We start from the raw sequence: 22,032 nt of genomic DNA on the forward strand, positions 1-22,032 counted from the left end.
TGTGTATGTATAAACCTTTGTCAATAAATTGTATTAATAACAGTGAAAAAAAGCATCAAAATCCGTTGTGTGATTTAAACCAAGAACCCTTAGAAACAGCCTGACGCGGAAGGCTATGGCTAAGGCTTTTTTATGCTATGTAGTAATGACGACATCTGTGATCTAACGTCGGACTGTTACTGTGGAGGTCTCCGGTTCGATCGCCGGTCAGATCACGAAGGAATATGATCTTTTTCCAGATTGACCTGGGTCTTGCTCGTTTATCTAATGAGTAAAATTAGAACCTTTCATAGACAGACAATCTTAGCTATTAGACCGTTTTATTTTATTAATCTTGCAGGTATCGAAAGCGTGCATGTCCCTGTGCATGTGGGTGCACGCCATGTACAAGTTTTACCATGTCAACACGGCCGTCAAGCCTAAGAAAGAGGCTTTGTCGAGAGCCACTACGGAACTCGCTGCTGTCGAAGGTAGGTTCATTTCTTTCGGAACGACTTCGTCATTTTCCAGTTTGTCTTATTATAACTGGGCTCTTTCTTAGTCGGTTCCACCTAATTATAATCCGAGGAATTTGACCTAATAATTTCATTAAAATTCCATTACCGCATCACCAGTTCTAAACATGTGGGATAACTGGTACGACGACGAGGTGTTGGAAATTTGACTGTAGGAACCAAATAAATATGTCGATCAAACCGGTAGCGGCGTCGTGGATCGGGTCGGGAGGTTCCCTCTATTGTGGTTGAGCTTCGCGATGGCTGACTCACGCGTCAACTCGTGAACGGGTGCTGCCGGGGGAACTGGTCAGCTCGATCTTTTATTAAACATTTTTTTTTGTTTGGTTAATTATACATATATATATAAGTATATATATTTTCCTTTCATCAGCACTTGATCACAATCATAATATGTTTCAGAATACCTTTTGACCATGTACTTTATTGTGTACTTACATGTTATATTACTGATAAAAAATTATACATAAATTTATATTTAAAAAATGGTAAGCCTTTCTGGCATAATAGGGACCAACACTGTTTGAATGAGTTTCTTTCGGCATTTCTTCTCAGCAGTGGTCGTTCCGAAATGCTAGTAGTTTGTAGCTTTGGTAAACATCATTTAATTTAGATTATGACGTGAAAAAGTGCCTGTGAAGGCCTAATTTCTGAATAAATGATTTGATTTTGATTTTGATTTCGACTGTGCTAATATAAAGAAAAAAATTTCAGCAATGTTGTCAAACGCAAAGGCGAAGATGCAAGCCCTCTTGGAGGGGATTGCCAAACTCAACGCGTACTTGCAGGAGAAGGAGGATGAGAAACGCAAAATGGAGGAAGACATCAACCAGTGTTTGGCCAGGATGGACCGCGCTAACAGGTTTGAAAAACAAAGTACTTACATAAAAAATTGAACAAGAAGGATACATGTACAACGACGGAGTTTTCCCATGTGAGTATCTTGGCCAATAAGCGATATGTTGACTCACTGTACGCTCTCATCTTGTCAATGTAATCTATGTCTACAGACGACAATTAAAGCTCACTTTTTAATGAAAGTCATCTTGCCAGTCGTGAGCGGTACGGTAGGTAGATATCACATCTGATCAAATTTCATCCATTACAGACTGCTGAATGGATTGTCAAGTGAGAGAGTCCGCTGGATCAAGACCATTGCTGATTTGGAGGTCGATATCGTTAACCTAATTGGAGACATCCTTTTGAGTGCCTGTTAGTACTTTTGCGTAATTTTAATTTATTGTGTGCTACCAAATATACAAAAAACTATAGGAGACGGAGAGAGTCAGAGAACATGTCAACCTAAAAAGCTGTATTATGTACGACAAGATTGGAGTTGTAAAAGGGATATTGGTGTTCTGTCTCGTTTCTTTGCGTGTATTTTATTCTATAACGCGTTTCTCCTTCTTGTATGAGCGAAATTAAATTTGTGACGAAGTTTAAATTTGATTATACTATTGAGCTGCCAAAGCGTTCGGTGTTGGTTGTAGGTGCAGTGGGCTACATAACTCCCTTTACAGATGAGTTCAGAAGAGATCTGTTAGGAAAGTGGATAGCTCATATGGTGGTATGTATTCAACTTGTATTCATTTCTTTGATCATACATTATCATCTCAGTCAAAATAAGTTTAATTATAATTACTTTATAATTAGGTTTTTTGTATATGGGCTTATGGACAGACAGACAAACAAGAGTGATCCTATAAGGCTTCATGTAATCTTTTTGAGTGCGGAACCCTATACAATCATATTTTTTTAATAAATAAATATAAAGAAATAAATAAATAAATATTAATAAATAAATATAAATAAATAAATATATTAGGACAAATCACACTGAGTTAGCTCCAAGTAAGTTCGTTATGGGATACTAACTTAACGATACTATATTTATAACAAATGCATATACGATAAACCTCCTAAGCCCGGGCCAATCAGAAAAAGATCATTTCCCATCGTGACCCGACCGGGGATCGAACCCGGGACCTCTCGGTTCAGCGGCAAGTATTTTACCACTACCCCACTAAGGTTGTCATGATACATCTGAATTATTTTCAGGATGTTAATGTACCACATACACATGGTGCTACCCCGTTATCGATTCTGGGAGATGCTGTTCAGATCAGGCAAGACTTCATCATTTTGTTAAACGGGTTTTTTCTTTGGTTACAAGTCTGGAGTTTAATGTATTAATGTTTTTTTGATTGAAAACTGCTTTAAATGCACGAAGCATTAATTAGACTGAAATAACTCTAGATGGGACAGATACAGTATCGAGTTTTTCACATTTTATGACAACCCTGACTGCATTGTCGACGCTTGCGGCTCTTTTGGATTTAGTAAGGCCGTCATACAACTGGGAAGCTCCCATGAAACATAAAACACGACGCGATTGCCTCCACACGTTCTCTCTCTTTCTTACACGATGCGTACACGATATGAGGAAAAGAAACAACATGTGGACGTTAGTAACGTGCTATTTGTATGTTTCGTGGTAGACCATTTATATTAATCTCATAATCTGTGATGAAACTATATATCTGAACACAGGAACTGGCAGATGTATGGCCTGCCTCGCGACCCGCTGTCCGTGGAGTCAGCAGTTTTGATGTTCAACTCGAGACGATGGCCACTGGTCATCGACCCCCAAACTCAAGCCAACAAATGGATCCGAGCTATGGTACAGTTTTATATTTATCTCATTTTTAGAGACTTTACATTATTATAGTTTCAAATGCCCTAGTCGAGAATGTGAGTGAGAATGACTCTCTCGACTATGAGCCATGCGGATACGACTATGAAGACGATAGTTTTCCCCAAAGCATATCCTTTGTCGACACAAAGATATGCTAGCGTGATGAACTACGCTCATATTCCTTAGTTCATAGTTCTTCGTTTACTAAAATAACTGACTTTATAGGGCAAAATTGAGGGCCTCGTAGTGTGCAAGCCAAATGACAGAGACCTGCTGAGAAGCTTTGAATCTGCGTTACGTTTTGGCAAACCTATTCTTCTGGAAAATGTTGGTCAAGAATTGGATCCTGCTTTAGACCCTGTACTCAAGGTAAAACTAACTTAGAATAAGTTAGACCTTATCTTAACAAACAAATATTGATTTGCACAAAAAAACGTACTCATACTTTGACATCAAAAAGCTCCAATTAAGAGATCCACAGCTACCTTGTCACGATCCTCAACCATAAGGATACCACTATAATGATGAGAAATAAAAAATATAACACATTTACTTACGGTCATAACTATTTATTGCAGTAACTCACAAGTTTTACTTCTTATAACTAATAATTATCTTGTAGACAAAAAATATCTTCATGATACTTTTACTCGTTTCCGAACAAAATTTACATAATACACTGATGATATTTTCCTCCACAGCGCCAATATTTCCGCCAAGCGGGCCAGTTGGTGCTCAAGCTGGGTGATTCTCTGATTCCTTACGTCGCTGGGTTCCGTCTATTTATCACCACGAAGCTCCCAAACCCTCGATACACGCCAGAGACTTCAGTCAAAGTGCAGGTTGTCAATTTTGCGCTGGTACCAAGGTAAGACAAAAAATTTTGTAGACAGACAGAAATCATCTTTAATAATATATGTAAATTGTAGGTTAAGAATTATACGCTAATTTGTCAGATATGCATGCTATGTATTTATATATCTGTATAATGTTTACAGTGGCCTAGCCGAACAGCTACTCTCAATTGTCGTAGCTCAAGAACGACCAGATCTTGAAGAGCTCCGAGGTCAATTGATTGTCTCCCGCGCACAACTCGCGTCGCAACTGGCTGAGATGCAAGCGGACATTCTGTACGGGTTGTCCAACAGTGTCGGCTCGCCTGTGGACGATTTACCACTTATTTTGACCCTCGAGGCGATTAAGATCAAGAGCGCTGAAATCATTGTAAGTAGGATACGTGTAATTTTAAATAATATAGGAAAAAAATTTGTGAAATTTTTTTGAACATGGTGTACGTGTTTGATAGACAAAAAAACAAGTCAAGAAAAAAAATTAATCTCAGGAATAGTTTAGTTTCCACCTTATGTTCTACTCTGATCTATCGACATAATATAACTTTCCACGCAAAATAAAATACTACATAAAATACCTTTGCAGATAAAAGTGGACGATATTGAACGCACAACGCTTGAGATTGATGAGGCTCGAGGCGATTACGTCCCCGTCGCAAACAGGGGTCAAATTCTTTTCTTCTGCCTCGCTGGAATGGCCAACGTGGATCCAATGTACCAGTACTCGCTGGAGTGGTTCGTCAAGCTGTTCATTAGGAGCATGTCTGAGACCGAACAAACTGGTATACTTCTCTACTATTACTTATTTAATCACTTTTGACTATATTACACTATGTGTTCGTTACTAACTTGGGTCAGTTCCTGTTCTTCTGTTTCGCCGGTGTGGCCATCGTGGAACTGTTCATTAGAAGCATGGCTAGGATTGAGCGTGAGCAGACTGTTAATCTTTTCTACTATTATTTCATTACTTTCTACACTATGTATGCATATACTTTCCCCGTCACGAACAGGAGTCAAATAATTTTCTATTGCCTCACCAGCATATCCAAGTTCCAATACTTGCTTGAGTTATTCATCAAGCGTTCTAAGACTAAACCGACTGGTATTTCATCAAAATCCTTTCAATCCATATTTTTTATTTATACCATAGTATTAAATCGCTCAATGAATAGAAAAGAGATAAACAACCAAAATTCTTTTCCAGAGGACATAGTCGAGCGAGTGAGCATAATCATCGAGCACTTCACATTCCTTCTCTATCAGAACGTCTGCCGAAGTCTGTTCGAGCGACACAAGTTGCTGTTCGCATTCCTACTCTGCGCCAGGATACTGCTTGACAAGGGTGTGATTAGACATAACGAGTTCAACTTCTTGCTCAATGGAGGGAAAATTGAACAGGTTTCTATTAATAATATCAAACACTGCGATTGCAACATAGATAGGTAGTCGTTAAAATCATCAGACGTAGGTATTTACTTGAACAAAATCTGACACTAGCGTTGATAATAATAAAAAAAGATTAAAATGTGCCAAGGTCGTGAAAATTCAAGTCGGAATCTAAGATTTTAAGAATTTTCGCAGAAACAATATTTTTTCGACTAAAATCACTTTTTCCAATTAGTTTGGTGATAGGCTGAATATGAATGCATTTTTTTTAAATTTATCTTTATCCAATAAAACAAAAGTTATTACACATTGTATGCACCAACAGCCACCATGTCAGTTTACTTGGAGAGCATAACATTCTCTTCCAATATCTTTATTAGTGCTTATATTACATATAGGTATTTCTTTAATTATCTAGTACCTATATTATCACTCCCCAGCTCTCCAACTATATCCACATCAAAAATCACCTCAATCCAATGCTCCGTTTTGACGCGAAAAAAGAAAAAACAAACACACTTGTACATATTAGCATGGATATAAATATGAACTTTTTTGCAAACATACTCCGCAATTATATTTGGTAACATTCATGCTTAGGAATTGGACAATCCGGAGCCGAAGTGGGTGTCGCTGCGAATGTGGCTGGACATGCAGCAGCTAGCCTCGCTGCCGACCATGAGACAGTTCGTGCACGAAGACTTCCCTGAGCAGATCAAGTTCTTCAAGACTTATTACGACGCTTGGAACCCTCATAAGTAAGCCGCACTAGCCTTATAAAGCGAAGGAGTCGTTTATACAAGTATTTTTTTATTTAACCCGTGGGTGACGTGTCCCAATGCTGGGCAAAATTGGGACTTTTTCATTCGTCTCGTTCCACCTTTAAGGTGTCTGAGGTCCGAAAGAGATCGTAAAAATTGTGTGAATATTTCATCAAATTGGATACACTAATTTCATCGTAATTCATGTACAAATACAGAACAATTTTTTTCGTCTTTTAACGCTATGTATGTTTATATAGGAGTTTGAAAGTATAAGTTGTTCTATTATCTTGACTTTCTCCTTTTCCTTTCAGACTGCCATTACCTAAACCTCTTGATTCTCAGTTGGACTCCTTCCAAAAGCTTTTAGTTCTCAAATGCTTGCGACCTGATAAGCTTGTACCCGGCCTCCAGGTGAGCTTGAATCGGTCTATATTTACTTTGCTTTTCACTTCGATTGCGAGGAAATTGACGGCATTATAAATACGCATTCTAAATATGCGTTCATGTAATATCTTTGCCGCTGTAACTATAATAACTGGCCATTTGTTGAATTAGACGAAGATTTTACTTCTTTTTGGTCTGAAGCATTTTGACCTTCTTTGCTTAACACTTTCCGGGGCAGAACGGCGATTTTCGTGATTTGCGAAAATCACAATATGACACAACGCCTATTTACGCTAAAATATTTTTCAATTTATTTGCTAGTACGGACATAAGCGTGAAGATTTCATAGAGTCTATATGAAGTCACATGTTTACTGTCACAACGCAAGCAATTTCAATGGTGTACTGTCACAACAGAAGATTTTTAGCTGCAAACGTGTGGCCTTACACACACATGTAAACGTTCGCATAGTAAGCGTGTCGTGCCGCCACGAAGATAGCCGACGCGCGACTATAGCGCTGTGGTCGGTCAGTAGCGCAGTGCCACAGTGGGGGGCGATCGCTTGCGGCCGCGCAGTTTCAGCACGTGGTGTTTGTGGTTAGTATTTTATTCAATTTATTATTTTCTTGCTTTTTTGGAGTAAAATAATAACATGCCAATTATTTGTGAAATGTGTTTCAGAGAATTGAGTGTATTTTACGATAAAAATGACATATTTTGTACACCCTAACCTGTAACTATAATTATTATTATGTTTTATTGTATGTTGTATATCTATTGCAATCGTGTTATGTTGCTTCTGGTCTGGCTGTCTGTTACAATAGGTATTTTACTTATAGATGGCTACTAGAAAGAAGAGGGCACGTCAAAGCGAGAAATCCAAGACCTTGTTTGGAGCAGAAGAGTCAGGTAGTAGTCATGATCCGTTCTCTGACGTTGAAGGTGAATATGACTCCGACAAAAATTTTGAACCACCCGTGGAATATTCTAGTGGCAGTGAAGAAAGTATTTTTGACACACGTCCGCAGAACATACCCCGATCTCTGTCAGGAAGTGAGGAATCCAGTCAAGAATCTGATGAAAACTCTGAGAGTGATGACGGGACAGAAAATAACTCAGCTGAAACTCAGGAAGAAGGTGAGGATGCCGACGTAAGCAGCGACCAAGAAAGAAGCTCAATTCAGGGTGTTAGGGCTAGATCGCCCGAGCGGGTTTCTGGAGAAGAAGTTACACATCAAGAAGAAAATGAGGTAAACTGCTATTTGATACTTACCTTGAAGTTGAAACTTTGAGTTCAATTTTTTTTATAACCTATTTAATTAGTACAGTCAGCGTCATAAACATCTACACACTTTAGTACCCTAACACGTTGTAATAAGGTGCTATAGTGTGTAGATGTTTATGACGCTGACTGTACATATGTTGTAAAACCCAAAATGCGACTATACCTAAGTTTAGCCGACTAAATTTAGGTGTATCCGCATTTCGGGCTTTAGCTGTAACACATATCGCACTAACAATACAATAAGTAGTGTTGTAACTCAAAATAGGTAATTTTTCAGAATCAAAAAAGACTTATAAATCACTTCCTATTATAGATACACATAAAATGAATGTTTTCTGTGTTTTTGAAATGAAATTTTTGGCATTATTACAACGACGGTTTTATTGACTTGTGGGGCATTGAATTTTACGTTTGTTTATAGTGTTATGTCAAGTTAGATGTATTTTCAGTTACAACACTATTGTATTATTAGTGCGATATTATAAAGGATACAGGTAATTGAGTGTTGAATTGAAACTGTAAAATTTATGTACAGATTTATTTGATTTATTGTCAATAGTATGTTTACATTACTTTTTGTTCATACAGGACCAAAGCAGCAGACCAGAAGATTCACACGTTTCGGAAGAGGAAATCAGCCCAAGTCAAGACGAACCGATTACCGATCGTCAATCAAGCGCCAGTCAACCACCAGTGGCCCTAGTTTCTGATGGAAGAAATCAAGACTCTGAAGATTTTCCTTTGCCGCAACCACAGGCACAAGCTGAAGTGAGAGAGCGTGAGATAGAGGTCAGTATAGTTCAAGAAGAAAATAATGCCGGAAATCAGCTTAGTGTCAGTAGAGGACACAGACATTCGGTGAATCCTGTGCGCCGAGGTACTCCTCCACCAACTGAAAGGATTTGGGAGGAAAATGTATTAGATATTCCTTCATTTGAGTTCAGATCAGCTGCGGAAGGTCCGACTTTTGAAGTAAATGAAAATACCACATGTGAAGCAGTATTTAATGAAATTTTTACACCAGAGATGTTAGAATATTTAGTTGAAAGAACAAATTCTTACGGAGAAGCCCTAACAAATACTAATCGGCCGCATACACGCCATGCGCGAAACTCTGTATTCCGACCAACAAATACAGAAGAGATGAGAAAGTTCCTAGGGCTCATATTATTAAATGGTCATATTCATGTCCCAAACCAAAGAAAACTTTTCACTTACGATGATCCGCTGTACTTCCATCCCGTATTTAATTACACAATGTCCTGTAGAAGATACGAACAACTACTGCGGTGCTTATATGCAGCTGATTTGGGTGCAGATGGAGGTGCAAAAATTGAAGGATTCATCAATACACTGACACAAAATTTTCGAAACAAATTTAACCCTGGAGTAGATTTGTCTCTTGACGAGTCACTGTTGCTATATAGAGGGCGTTTGATGTTTCGACAATATATAAAGTCAAAAAAGGCGAGATACGGAATAAAATTTTACGTTTTAACGACATCTGATGGCTATGTGTTAAATATTAAAATGTATACTGGAGCGGAAGATGCAGATTCAACTGTGAGAAAAACAGATAAATTGGTCCTTCGTTTGATGCGTCCGTATGTGCTAAGAGGGCATAATCTCTATATGGACAACTTCTACAACTCTGTAACGCTTTCAGAGAAGTTAATAGATTTACAAACTCATTCTAATGGAACCCTGCGAAAGTCTAGGAAAGACAACCCAAAAGACGTCACAGGAAAGAAACTAAATAAAGGACAACATGTCTGGGCTAGAAAAGGAAGAGTTTACGTAAGTGCATGGAAAGATAAAAGAGAAGTCTGTATGATTACAACTTTGGACCACCCAGAACTTATTGAAGTGACAAACAGATTTGGTAAAAAGAAAACCAAACCCATAGAAGTTCATAGATACAACCAAAAAATGGCGGGCATAGATCGAGCTGACCAAATGGTCAGTTATTATTCGTCACCAAGAAAGACCATTCGGTGGTATAAAAAGGTTCTTTTCCACCTTTTGGACACGGCTGTTTGGAATTCTTTTTACATTTTCAAAAACTATGTGAAGAAAAACACAAAGTACGAGTTCATAAAATACAGAGAAGAACTGATCCGAAAACTGATTGGATTGAATGAAGAAAAAGGAGTCGATTTAGTACAAAAGTCTCATAAACACAATAGCCGACGATTTGTGGTTCAACCTGATCCAGTGCCCCAAACACAACCTGAAGAAGCATCTGCTTCCCCATCGACTTCCAATCACGGACATTGGCCTACACGCATGATGCCTTCTTCAGCATCAAAGAAGAAGTTTGCATTTTTGTCATGCAAGCAATGCTCAAAGAGTAAAATACGACGAGACACGAGCTATTACTGTAAAGGATGTGACAAATCTCCTGCATTGTGTCCATCGTGCTTCGAAGACTGGCACAAAGATCTCTAATATAATAGAAATGATACTTATATTTTGTTATATCTGAACTTGATACTGACGTTTTTAAGTTTTTTTTATTGTTATGTTTGCTGTGAAGAAGTCACATTTTTGTTTTCTTAAAAATAAATAGATACTGTAGGTAAATAGGTATAATAACAGGGTAAATTACTTTTATTTTATTGTGAGGAAGAACAAATTTTAAGTTTTTGTTAAGTTTCGTTTTATTTTTTTGTACACCCAGTATCATAAAGATTGATAAAACTGTGATTTGATGGAAAAATATGTTCCTACTTAGACTATAAGATTTAACTGATTAAAAAGACTTGGAATATAAAGACTGTATCTAAAGTTTGTCAATTATAGTTATTAAGTTGTAAACAAATTATAGTATGTGATTTAATTAAAGTGACTCTATTTTTTTCCTACAAAAAACACTTCGTACACAGGTATTGTGCAAACAATCATCAAAGGATTTGTAGTAAGTAAATATGCAACTTTACGTTTAATTATATACCAAAAACGTCTAAATCCGTGACGTAACAAGGCGTTGTGTCATATTAACGCAGTACATCTCTATTATTACCGGTCAGCACGTCTATTTGCGCTGACATACCAAGACGTTGTGTCATTTCTTAACTGTTCTTTTGATCAATTTTGGATACATCTCGACACAACGTCTGTTTACGTGTCACGTACTAAGACGTACTGTCAAATCCACAATATGAGCAGCAATGCTATACGACAGTACGCCTATTTACGGTCACGTACCCAGGCGTTGTGTCAGAATTTTACAGCATGCATGTAAAACCACATGACAGTACGCCTATTTACGTGTCACGTACCCAGGCGTTGTGTCAGAATTTTACAGCATGCATGTAAAACCACATGACAGTACGCCTATTTACGGTCACGTACCCAGGCGTTGTGTCAGAATTTTACAGCATGCATGTAAAACCACATGACAGTACGCCTATTTACGGTGACGTACCCAGGCGTTGTGTCAGAATTTTACAGCATGCATGTAAAACCACATGACAGTACGCCTATTTACGTGTCACGTACCTAGGCGTAGTGTCACATTAAGGTAGAGTCTGATGTAGTTATAATGGCAGTACGCCTACGTACAGAGACGTACTGCCATGTCAGCAGTTATAGTATCTTTAAATATGTGACACTACATTTATAGACGTGGTTTGAATTTGTATGAAAAAAAATAGTGCCACATTTGGTACTTGATCTAGTGAATAGTGTCCTTGAAAGTGTTAAATGATTTTGTTGTCACACTAATTTTGAAAATAATAATGAAATGAAAACAATTCTAGAATCGAGCGTCTACGTTCTGTCTAACCTTTTTACTTACTTTTATATTATGAGATTTTATTTAACGCTCTTGAACTAAAAATAAATTCATTGACAAAAATTTTACTTTTAGCCTAAATTTTAGAATCACTTTAAGGCGGCTTACATCTAATCATAATGTCAAACTTTACGAGCTTGAGAAGTGAACACAAGGTTCTACCGTTTGTTTTCTTCTCAAGCTCGTAAATTGCTTAACTTAACTACCTACATGTCTTATAGGTGTTATATTAACAGGGTTTAGCATGAACTTTTTTAACATTATTATTTTTTATTGAATGTTATATGTAATTAAATAAAAAAAGGTTCGTGCTATGTCCCGTTAAATATTTGTAGTTAAGTGTTCAAAGCGCCAAAGTTTAAAAAACACTAACGTTTTCAACATTTGGTATATGGCAGGACTACGTGGTAGTGGGGCTGGGCGCACGCTTCGTGGAGCCCCAGCCGGCCGATTTGGCTGCGCTGTACGCTGAGTCGGACGCGTTGGCGCCGATCATATTCGTGCTCTCCACTGGCACTGATCCTGCCGCTGGTAACTCCCTATATCTTCCGGTGAATTTCGTACGAGGCTACTAGGAGGATAAAGGCCTTGACAGCTAATATGTATGATAGGAAATACCGAAAGAGAGTTGATTGTCAAGCACGTCGTTTTATTTCGCACCGTTTTCTTTTGGAATCGATCAATTATTTTGACACCGATCATGCCATGTTCCAAGGATTGTACACGACCATGAAGCTAAAGTGAATACTGGTACTCGCACTGCTAAAAACTTTTTGATCCAAAGTACATACATATATTGCTATCTGTTTCATCTGTGTTGTAATTGTGTTTCACATATATATATATATATATATATATATATATATATATATATATATATATATATATATATATATAATCAGCGCTCGGATCACAATCATAACCTGTTTTGACTATGTACATTATGTAGTTTTATATATTATTAGAAAGAAAAAAAAACATTGTAAAAAACAATAATGGTAAGCCGATCTGGCATGATAGGGACCAACACTGTTCAAATGAGTTTCTTTCGGCATTTCTTCTCAGCAGTGGTCGTTCCGAAATGCCAGTAGTTTGTAGCTTGTGAGAAATAACTATAAATATAAAGATTGACGAGAAAAAGTGCCTGTGAAGGTCTAATTTCTGAATAAATAAATGATTTGAATTTGAAATTTGAATTTGTGACCCGGCACCAAACACAAAACCAAAACTAACGCCTTAAAATTACATATCCTTAAACTTTCTATCCTTAAACTTTCTATCCTGTTACTTATTATTGACGACCTCGGTGGCGCAGTGGTAAAGTGCTTGCCTCTGAACCGAGAGGTCCCGGGTTCGATCCCCGGTCGGGTCATGATGGAAAATGATCTTTTTCTGATTGACCCGGGTCTTGGATGTTTATCTATATATGTATTTGTTATAAAATATAGTATCGTTGAGTTAGTATCCCATAACACAAGTCTCGAACTTACTTTGGGGCTAGCTCAATCTGTGTGATTTGTCCTAATATATTTATTTATTTATTTATTTATTGTCATATCTACTTCAGATCTGTTGAAGTTCGCTGATAAAATGAAGATGGGCAAGCGTTTCGAGAGCATCTCCTTAGGGCAAGGCCAAGGGCCGCTGGCCGAGGCTATGATGAGGGTGGGATGCGACTTCGGCAACTGGGTTTTCTTCCAGGTACACTTATGTAAATACATACAACCATAAAATCGTTTAACGTTGATGTTAAACAAAATATTAAAATGACATACTTAAGGGCAAATCAAATAATGTGTCTCTCATCTCAGCGTAGGAGGCCTGGGTCCACTTTCCTACATTTCGTCTCCACTTCGGACGGTCGTTGAGATCTCTGGTTGTTCCCATTTTATCCCATTGACACGCATATCATCCGGGAAGGCCTATATTATCATGTGTGTATTAGGCAGAGACTAGGGATGCACGTGCACACTACGATGAGATCAATTCTCTGTCTCACTTTGTATTTGTTTTCATAGATCAGTGTGAGTCAATCGGATCTAATAAGGGTTTTTAGATTTGCAATCTATCTCTTAGTGTTTGATTTCTCAGCGACAATACCTTAGAGCGCAGAGTCCTTTCTACTACTTTATTTTCTTTACTTGACAAGAGTCTTCGACATCCATAGTAATCAGACCATTGGCAGCATATCCTCCTTGAATGATTTGACTACTAAGGATGCCGATGTCCGTGTGATTTGGAGAACAAAAAGAGGAAAGCGAACCCTGGGCTTTGCGGCGGCGGAAGAACCCAGAAAACCCTCAGTTAAAAGAGACAAAACCCTAGCTCTTAAATATTGGTGACAACATTATATTATTCTTCGCCTAGAACTGCCATTTATCCCCGTCGTGGATGCCAGTGTTGGAGCTCAACGTGGAGCAGATACAACCGGAGATGGTGCACAAAGACTTCAGACTGTGGCTCACGTCCACTCCGTCGCCTCACTTCCCTGTGGCACTGCTACAAAATGGTCAGCAACATAATTTCTGAATTTTTCGTATAATAGTTACTCTATCAAATCAAATCTTTTCATTTATTTGTAAGAATACAACATAAACATCAGGTGTTCAAGTTAAAATTAGATTCATGTATTGTGCTTATAGAGTGAGTTAGTTGTACAAACTTGTAAAAGTCAGTAAAAAGGAAAAGGGCTACAAATTTAAGATTTTTTAATGGGCGATGGGCACCGGGAATACGCTCAGATTAAAAAGAGGTTGCTACTCTCTCTCTCTCTCAGAAATAACTATAAATATAAAAATTTACGAGAAAAAGTGCCTGTGAAGGTCTAATTTCTGAATAAATGATTTGAATTTGAATCTCTCTTCTGAGCGTTTTCCCAGTTTCTTCGCCAGTAATAGAGCGTCGGAGCCCAGGGTCCGCTTATCTACTTTTTCGTATCCACTTGCACGGTCGTCGGCATCCTTAGTTGTCAGACCATTGGCAAGCATATCGCCCTTGGGTTTGCCTCTTCTCCAGGCGGGATGGGTTAGCAATCTGTCACTATATAATCTCAATTCTACTAACAAGTTTAAATTGATTTAGCGATAAGGCCACTATTGTACTTCAACCCTTTCTTGTATATACACTTCTATTTATTGCACCATTTTACATATCATTTCTATTTTTCTTTCTTGTATCTGTATCTGTTTTAGGCTACAAGATGACTGTGGAGCCTCCTCGCGGTATCAAAGCCAATCTGCTGAAGGCGTACATGAACCAGGTGCCGGATTTCGTGGATTTCTTCAACTCCAACGACAGCAAAGTTCCCAACTTCAAGGTATTCATATTATAATTATTTTGAGTTAGGCTTTGTAGATGTCATGTGGAATCAATACAGCAAATTATTGGTTCTGCTCTTACCTCTACCATTATTTATTTAATATTTTATAAAAATAATTTTGAAAAAGTCATAACTCTTAAAATAATAATAAGCCAAGGTGAAAACTATTGTTTTCATCACTGCATTCCTGGACGTGATGCCCCAAAACCCTCACATAAAATAAAACCGTTTAAAAAAAACTAACTTCAACTCGCGTCGGCATCGCCAGACAATATCGACGCGAGTTGAATGAATGAACAAATTTGTTTATTTACCACATTGAAAAACCCAGAATTTTGCTGTGCTTTCCGGCCTGCATGATATCAACCCTTTGAGAATATTGTTGTGACAGCTGTCAAGCCTTCATATCCTTTAGTTTGTAGTGATAAATTTCCCAGTGGCTGCTATTCTCGCTGTGCCTGTTCCACGGCGTGGTGCTGGAGCGCCGCAAGTTCGGCCCGCTCGGCTTCAACATTCCATACGAGTTCACCGACGGCGACCTCCGAATCTGCATTTCGCAGCTGCACATGTTCTTGATCGAGTATACTGAAGTGCCACTCAAGGTATACCTGAATTACTGACCTTCAGGAGACCTTTCTTCTGATGGAAAATATAGGACTGTACTATACTTGTCAACTACAATTTGTTTTTTTGAAATAATTTATTACAAAATAACAAATTACAATGAAAACGGTACAGAAAATGAAGAGGAAACGTAATAGCAATAACTTATCCCATGAAAGGATCTCTTCCAGCCAACGGATAAACAACAGATATACACGACACAGAGAGCAAAGTCTGTGCAAACAGTGAAAACACAAGATAGTAAAGAGTTGTAGTATTGCGACAAGAGGCTTACTCTTCATAACGGAACTGTATATCACAGCGAGATTTCTTTCCATCGTATTCACTAAATAGTACTTAATTACATACATTACACTTCATGGCTTTGGATACAAGATGGCCGTAGCAAAGAAAACACGTCCTACCTGCCCATGTGGCCTTACCCCAAACCATGGCCCTGCGTGTCATAACACCTGTACACTGAAAAACCTGTATGACACCACAAATAGTGACGTATCAGTCGTATTGGCCTTCACAAATTTAGCCCAGTCGAGATGTTGAGAACAAGAAATGGTTCATTCAGGGCCAACTACGCGAGTTTGACTTCTTTAGTGTGATAGGCGTCCATAGGTTGCATTGATCATATGCCGTCAGTTGGATCATCAGGTGGACCACATGCTTGCTCAGTAGTATAAAAAAAGTCATTGCCATAATGGATTATGGAGGATTAACTCTTATACTCTGATTATGTAAATGTTTGATGATTATTTATCATCAGATGTTGACATATACCGCCGGGCACATCAACTACGGCGGGCGCGTGACGGACGACTGGGACCGCCGATGCTTGCTCTGCCTGCTGTCTGATTACTATTCCACCGCTGTGCTCAACGATCGGTACATGTTTGATGAGAGCGGCGCTTACAAACAGGTGCGTAGTTAGATGGGCGTAACGAAGTACGGCTAGGGAGGAGCTTCTCCATTAGAAAAGTGGTGGTTTGGTGGTAAACTGTAATTCTGACGAGCTTCATAGCTTTCAATGCTCTTTATAAGACCTGAAAGTCTAACAGGCTTGAAGGCTAGTCTGTCATCAATGCAGTTCAAAAAGATTAGCGTTATCCAACTGCGTTGTTACTTTTTTCACACCACCAATCGAATAATTTCTTTTTAAACATATTTTTATTTCAGTTTTTTATATCTTTGGGTATTTTATCTTAGTACTCATGCCTAAAACATTTGTACCAAACATTTAAAAAAGAGTAAAAGAGTAAAAATTATTTATTTCTTCACAAAATATACATACAAGTAACTTAAAACATAACGCAAACCTTAATCTAGATATTTTGTGAAGACTGGTGCTTCAAATAGGCTGAAACAGCCTGTCACACCTCCTAGATATACAAGCAAACATATTATGAGTAACAACAGATATATTAGGTTTGTTAGCTACCTTGGGAACCTGTTACTGCATTTGCTTTTGATGTTTCTTTCAATGAATGCAGCAAACAGTGTCGTCTAACATCGAAGACTACACGAAGTACATCCGCACTCTGCCGCTGAATGACGACCCATCTCTGTTCGGTCTCCACAGCAACGCCAACATCAGCTACGCGATGTCGGAGACCAGCTCTTGTCTCAGTGAGTTCAGCTTGTCCTGCGTTGGTGTCGGATGATTGTACAAGTTTTTATTTATTTTCACCAGTCCCCATGTCATGTTTGTCTGTAATCAAATTTTGCAAATAAAATTTCACCTTTTGCTTGTCGTACAGAGTTTGAAATTTTCCACGTCTATTTAGTTTTCATGGCAATGCATTATTACGATTGATCTGACGGTATACACCCAGGATCAGCTTCCAATGTGAGAAATCAACGATTTATTGTACGGGAGTGATTTTTTGTCATACGTTGAATGTATTCTCTCTGACGACAATAAAAGCTAGTGGAAAAAATGTCGTTTTTGTGAGACTTGTTTTTTAATTAATACACTTTGCATACTATAACAAGTTGCGGTTCCAAAACCACTGAGATTTGTAACAAACTATACAAATCAGTTATATCAAGCCAATTGTAGATTATTAATTTCCTCGTCATAAATCTAAAAATCAATAGTCTTGAGCAAGTGCGACTAATTTGTATACACACCTATAAATCAAATTGGGTTCATAAATTCGAAGCATTTTGAGGGAGGCGTAACAGTCACGATTTACAATCGAGGTTTCACGATTTACAATCGAGGTTTAGAGTTACCTACACTGATTTTCTATTATATGTTTCAAACGGCACCTTCTAACGCTATTTAAACCATGTAGATACTCTCAAGAATCTGCAGCCCAAAGAAGTGAGCGGAGAAGGCGGGATGTCAGCCGAAGAGATGACAGAAAGGGCCGCTAAGGACATTCTCCAGGTTATGCCGCCTAACCTGGACCAGGCGTTTATTGCCGAGACGTTAGTAACCTTACTTTCTTTCTGCCTTCTCTCTCCTTCACATCCTTGAGTATTCTCTGTTTCTTTCAGGGTTGTTACGCCACAAAGCCCAGGGTCAACGTAAAAAAAATGCCTTATAATTATTTTGAAGATTCGGCTGTCATTTTACACAATCCTCGTACTTTATCTGCCTCTTTTACTTCGATTATCATTCGATTCGTCATTATGTTACTTTATTACAAGCTTTTATTTAGTTTCACCTGTTCCGTCTGTCTGTCATTATGTCTGTAATTAAATCTTGCAATTTACATTTCACGTACTTCAACTCAATTTGAATTTTTGTAGCATAGTTGATAAGCATGACCTGATGGTCTACTCAAGATCGGTTCATAACGAGGAAACTCCTTAAGATCAATGTGTCAAAAATGATTTTTTTGTAAAAAGATTTATTTAACACAGATACCCCGTATCGTACAAGGAGTCACTAAATACAGTGCTTATTCAAGAGGCAATTCGATACAATCGACTTCTGTCTGTCATCAACAATTCTCTTAAGTGAGTAAACTTTATCTTAAAAAATTGTAGATATTTTTAACCTGCGCTTGTCTACAAACTGTCCTCAACTGTGTTACAGGTGCGGTGATCACTTCCCTTAACATGGGTCGTATGTCTGTTTGCCTGCTTAGTAGTCTAAACAAAAATATATAAGTACTTCAGATTCATCACGATAATTTTCATCATCAATAAAAAATAAAAACTTGTAAATTTTGAAGATTTTCCTCTGTGATTTTTTGACACCGCTTGCTGACGCCAACCCTCTTTGGGAATGTGCGTCGCCATAGTCGCCATCCGACATCGTCGACATCCACATGAAGGTGTGGAGTGGACCTATTCAAGGGCGGCACTACATTACATCCCTACACAACATCCTCCCCTAAAACAATACATCAATAGTTGTATATTTGTTTAGGGACCTGCTGAAAGCTTTAAAAGGTCTGGTGGTGATGTCGGAAGCCCTAGAGAGCATGGCCAACAGTCTAGCGCGGAATGCTGTACCTGCCATGTGGAGCTCCAAGGCTTATCCGTCTCTTAAACCTCTTGGTAATTATCCTTATTTTTCTCTGTTCTCTATGAGTAAGATTGATATACAAACTCATTCGACACAAGTAGTATGCAAACTTTGGAAAATTCGGATCATAGGCGAGCGTCTTAACCATTACACCACCACCGCTTTGGTACTTTGTCCAGTGAATAAATAATTACCATCCGATATTTGTCACCAGCGGCGTGGGTGAAGGACCTGTGTCTCCGAGTGCAGTTCATGCAGCAATGGGCCGATGGAGGAATCCCGAAGGTGTTCTGGATATCAGGTTTCTACTTCCCCCAGGCTTTCCTCACGGGGGCCCTGCAGAACTATGCGAGGAAACACGTAATTGCTATCGACACTGTCTCCTATGCGTTTGAGGTAAGCTTCGAATATCAATGAATGGCTAAAGTACCTGTTACACTTCATCATATACGTGGCCAGTCCACTGCTCTCCACAAAAGGCTCTCTAAGAAGGTCTGTTTCTTCTGTATGATGTGCTTTCTAAATGGGATATTCCTTCTTCAAATAAGTTTGAGAAACGCAGACATGACCAGCACATTGCCACTTCAGCTTGCTTTTTTGCTATATCGGATTATTATATTGAGAAACACGGGGTCATTTCTAGCTTGAAGGTAGCTTGTTGATTGTGGAGCAAGCGGAGTAGTCTCAGTATGATATAAGACACATTGGGCAAATTAGTTATAACAAACATTATCTATTAACTTGTGATTTGAAGGCATTGCCGGGAGTGCCTGCAAAGCGACCTGACGATGGGTGCTGTGTCCGCGGCTTGTACCTGGAAGGCGCTAGGTGGAACGTAGGAGACATGGCTTTGGAAGAGAGTCGCGCTAAGGAACTACATACAGGTACTTCAACACAAGCTAGAAGAAAAAAGCAGGTTCGGCCACCTGATGATGCTTAGTGACCACCACAGCCGTCACAGCCTTTGGACGCCGCGTCATACGCGTGATGTCCACCTTGTGCCCTAGGGTCTCTGCTACGTATCCTGTAATTATACTACCTCTTTCACCCTTCAAACCTGAACACAACAATACCATAGCTGATTGGCGGCAGGAATAGACGACATTGAGGTTCAGACTATCTGTAAAGAGTTGAAAACAAATAAGGGCGCTGCGTCCATTTGGCTGGCTACACTGAGAACTTAGTTCATTAAAAAACCGTTTCCCATGAAGACGGCATTTTGTACCTGTATCCACTTCAATTGCAGAAATGGCAATAATCTACATGAAACCGGAGCAGAATCACAAGCTCCAGTCCGGCCTGTACGAATGTCCCACGTACAAGACCCTGGTAAGAGCGGGGACGCTGTCCACCACGGGTCATTCCACCAACTACGTCATGACCATTGAGCTGCCCACCCACAAGCCGCCAGCCCACTGGATCAAGAGGGGAGTGGCCTTATTCTGCGCGTTGGATTATTGATTGCTTTTTGGTTTCGAAGTTTGGTGAGGATATCTCTTTTCTTATTTAACCCGTGACGCCTACCAGAACCTCGTACAGTACTCGCGCGTCCCAAGTACTTACTTGGGACGCGCGAGAGGATAAGGGGACGGGAAACCGTTCGTTATCTCCACTCTCATAAAGCAAAACATTGTTATTATACCTGAATCTTTCAACACATACTAGACAGATTTTCGAACGCAACCGGGAAAGAGAGAGAGCATGTCACAAAAGCATTTCGTGCATAACCGAATATCACTTCGCGGGTACAGTTGTTCTGGTCTAGCTGAGGTCTAACTCGATTTAATAATTATGCCTACATAATCACAATATTTTACATACTCATAGTAGGTATTAAAAAACCACACACCACAGCCATTAAAAAAAAAAGATAATATTAAAATAAATCTGCTTTGTTTTCAGATTTCAAGAAGCTTCAAAAATCGTGGTCACATTTTAGAAAATATATACCTACCTGTTAGTAATAGTTTTGTTAAATTAATAGTTATGTAATTTATATTAATAAAACTTATTTTAATACCTAAGTACTTACTTTCTCCCATTCCCAGTCCCATCTATCATCAGCTTCGGCATCAAACGAAAGCCTCTTCGAACTAATTGAGTGACCCGAATGTTAATTCTTCTTTGGACAACTGCGAATGTGACCGAAGGGGATCCACTAACCTAAATAAAATAATAAAATAAATAAATAAATATAATAAGAAGTTAGCCCCGAAGTGAGATCGAAATTTGTGTTATAGGATTCTAACTCAACGATACTATATTCTATAACATATATAGATAAACATCGAAGACCCAGGTCAATCTGAAAAAGATCAATTTCCATGTTGACCTGACCGGGGTTCGAACCCGACCAGTGTAGCAGTCCGGCATGATGACCATTAGGCCACGGAGGTAAATATGTCAACTAGGATCCCGGTTCCCTGTAGAATACGAGTACTTGATGACTTATATGACCGGCATAGTTCTTGCCATTGATCACGTAAGAAGCATGTGTGAGTGAGTTAAGACACCAGGGATGGTATCTTAACTCACTCACATTCTTACATCTTCAACTGAAGATGTAAGAATGTAAGAGAAGAGCTGCTGTAAGTTAATGCAGACTTTAGCCCCGTAACTGTTCACTGATTGTGAGCTGGGAGTTGCTAGTGGCCGTACAGTGAGTTAGCAGTCTTTAGTGTACTTGTATCTTTAGTATCGACCCAGCACGTCATGCTATGGGTATTTTTGTATGCTTACATAATTTCTTCTTTACGGTGCGGCTTACATCCTGAGAAATCAAGGCCGTGTTTCAACAACGGCGTACCATATCTGTGATATTGTACGATCTTTTTTTAAACCTCGAAGGAAAACCATTGAATTAGTAGGTACTCCGACGAAGTACTTACTAAATCCATGCGGAAAGCATCTAGGTACAAACCCACAGACATTTAATTTAAAC

The 22,032-nt window shown here is 38.8% G+C and overlaps 2 protein-coding genes across 3 annotated transcripts in view; both read left to right on the top strand.

The window, feature by feature from the left end:
• LOC128678664 (dynein axonemal heavy chain 1-like) overlaps positions 1 to 21,126 on the top strand; it is a 59,285-nt gene extending 38,159 nt beyond the window's left edge. The window contains exons 64-90 of the mRNA XM_053760375.1: positions 341 to 470; positions 1,230 to 1,377; positions 1,624 to 1,727; positions 2,006 to 2,082; positions 2,574 to 2,641; positions 3,066 to 3,195; positions 3,436 to 3,579; positions 3,912 to 4,078; positions 4,209 to 4,434; positions 4,648 to 4,843; positions 5,266 to 5,459; positions 6,048 to 6,205; positions 6,523 to 6,622; positions 12,075 to 12,207; positions 13,244 to 13,377; positions 14,044 to 14,185; positions 14,868 to 14,992; positions 15,433 to 15,597; positions 16,377 to 16,529; positions 17,101 to 17,236; positions 17,908 to 18,043; positions 18,482 to 18,577; positions 18,993 to 19,123; positions 19,306 to 19,487; positions 19,846 to 19,975; positions 20,338 to 20,575; positions 20,994 to 21,126. Coding sequence (XP_053616350.1) covers positions 341 to 470; positions 1,230 to 1,377; positions 1,624 to 1,727; positions 2,006 to 2,082; positions 2,574 to 2,641; positions 3,066 to 3,195; positions 3,436 to 3,579; positions 3,912 to 4,078; positions 4,209 to 4,434; positions 4,648 to 4,843; positions 5,266 to 5,459; positions 6,048 to 6,205; positions 6,523 to 6,622; positions 12,075 to 12,207; positions 13,244 to 13,377; positions 14,044 to 14,185; positions 14,868 to 14,992; positions 15,433 to 15,597; positions 16,377 to 16,529; positions 17,101 to 17,236; positions 17,908 to 18,043; positions 18,482 to 18,577; positions 18,993 to 19,123; positions 19,306 to 19,487; positions 19,846 to 19,975; positions 20,338 to 20,552 — 3,720 coding nt within the window. The 3' untranslated portion in view covers positions 20,553 to 20,575; positions 20,994 to 21,126. The remainder of the gene's footprint in view (positions 1 to 340; positions 471 to 1,229; positions 1,378 to 1,623; positions 1,728 to 2,005; positions 2,083 to 2,573; positions 2,642 to 3,065; positions 3,196 to 3,435; positions 3,580 to 3,911; positions 4,079 to 4,208; positions 4,435 to 4,647; positions 4,844 to 5,265; positions 5,460 to 6,047; positions 6,206 to 6,522; positions 6,623 to 12,074; positions 12,208 to 13,243; positions 13,378 to 14,043; positions 14,186 to 14,867; positions 14,993 to 15,432; positions 15,598 to 16,376; positions 16,530 to 17,100; positions 17,237 to 17,907; positions 18,044 to 18,481; positions 18,578 to 18,992; positions 19,124 to 19,305; positions 19,488 to 19,845; positions 19,976 to 20,337; positions 20,576 to 20,993) is intronic.
• Positions 6,817 to 10,724, top strand: LOC128678665 (piggyBac transposable element-derived protein 4-like). Of its 2 annotated transcripts, XM_053760376.2 has the most exons (3): positions 6,817 to 7,192; positions 7,435 to 7,845; positions 8,469 to 10,724. In XM_053760376.2, the coding sequence occupies exons 2-3, from the start codon at positions 7,435 to 7,437 to the stop codon at positions 10,326 to 10,328; spliced, it is 2,271 nt and encodes a 756-aa protein (XP_053616351.1). In that variant the 5' UTR covers positions 6,817 to 7,192; the 3' UTR covers positions 10,329 to 10,724. The 2 variants fall into 2 exon arrangements, with proteins under 2 accessions (XP_053616351.1, XP_053616352.1); XM_053760377.2 differs by having other exon boundaries at positions 6,817 to 7,845.
• Positions 21,127 to 22,032: the final 906 nt, after the last annotated feature.

The sequence above is a fragment of the Plodia interpunctella genome, chromosome 20 (genome assembly GCF_027563975.2).
Source record: "Plodia interpunctella isolate USDA-ARS_2022_Savannah chromosome 20, ilPloInte3.2, whole genome shotgun sequence".
NCBI classification, from domain to species: Eukaryota; Metazoa; Arthropoda; class Insecta; order Lepidoptera; family Pyralidae; genus Plodia; species Plodia interpunctella.

Bases quoted from the DNA above. Each gene is read 5' to 3' on its own strand.
- LOC128678665 (XM_053760377.2), top strand. From the start codon at position 7,435: ATGGCTACTAGAAAGAAGAGGGCACGTCAAAGCGAGAAATCCAAGACC. The intron at 7,846-8,468 runs GTAAACTGCTAT...TTGTTCATACAG, and splicing joins CACATCAAGAAGAAAATGAG to GACCAAAGCAGCAGACCAGA.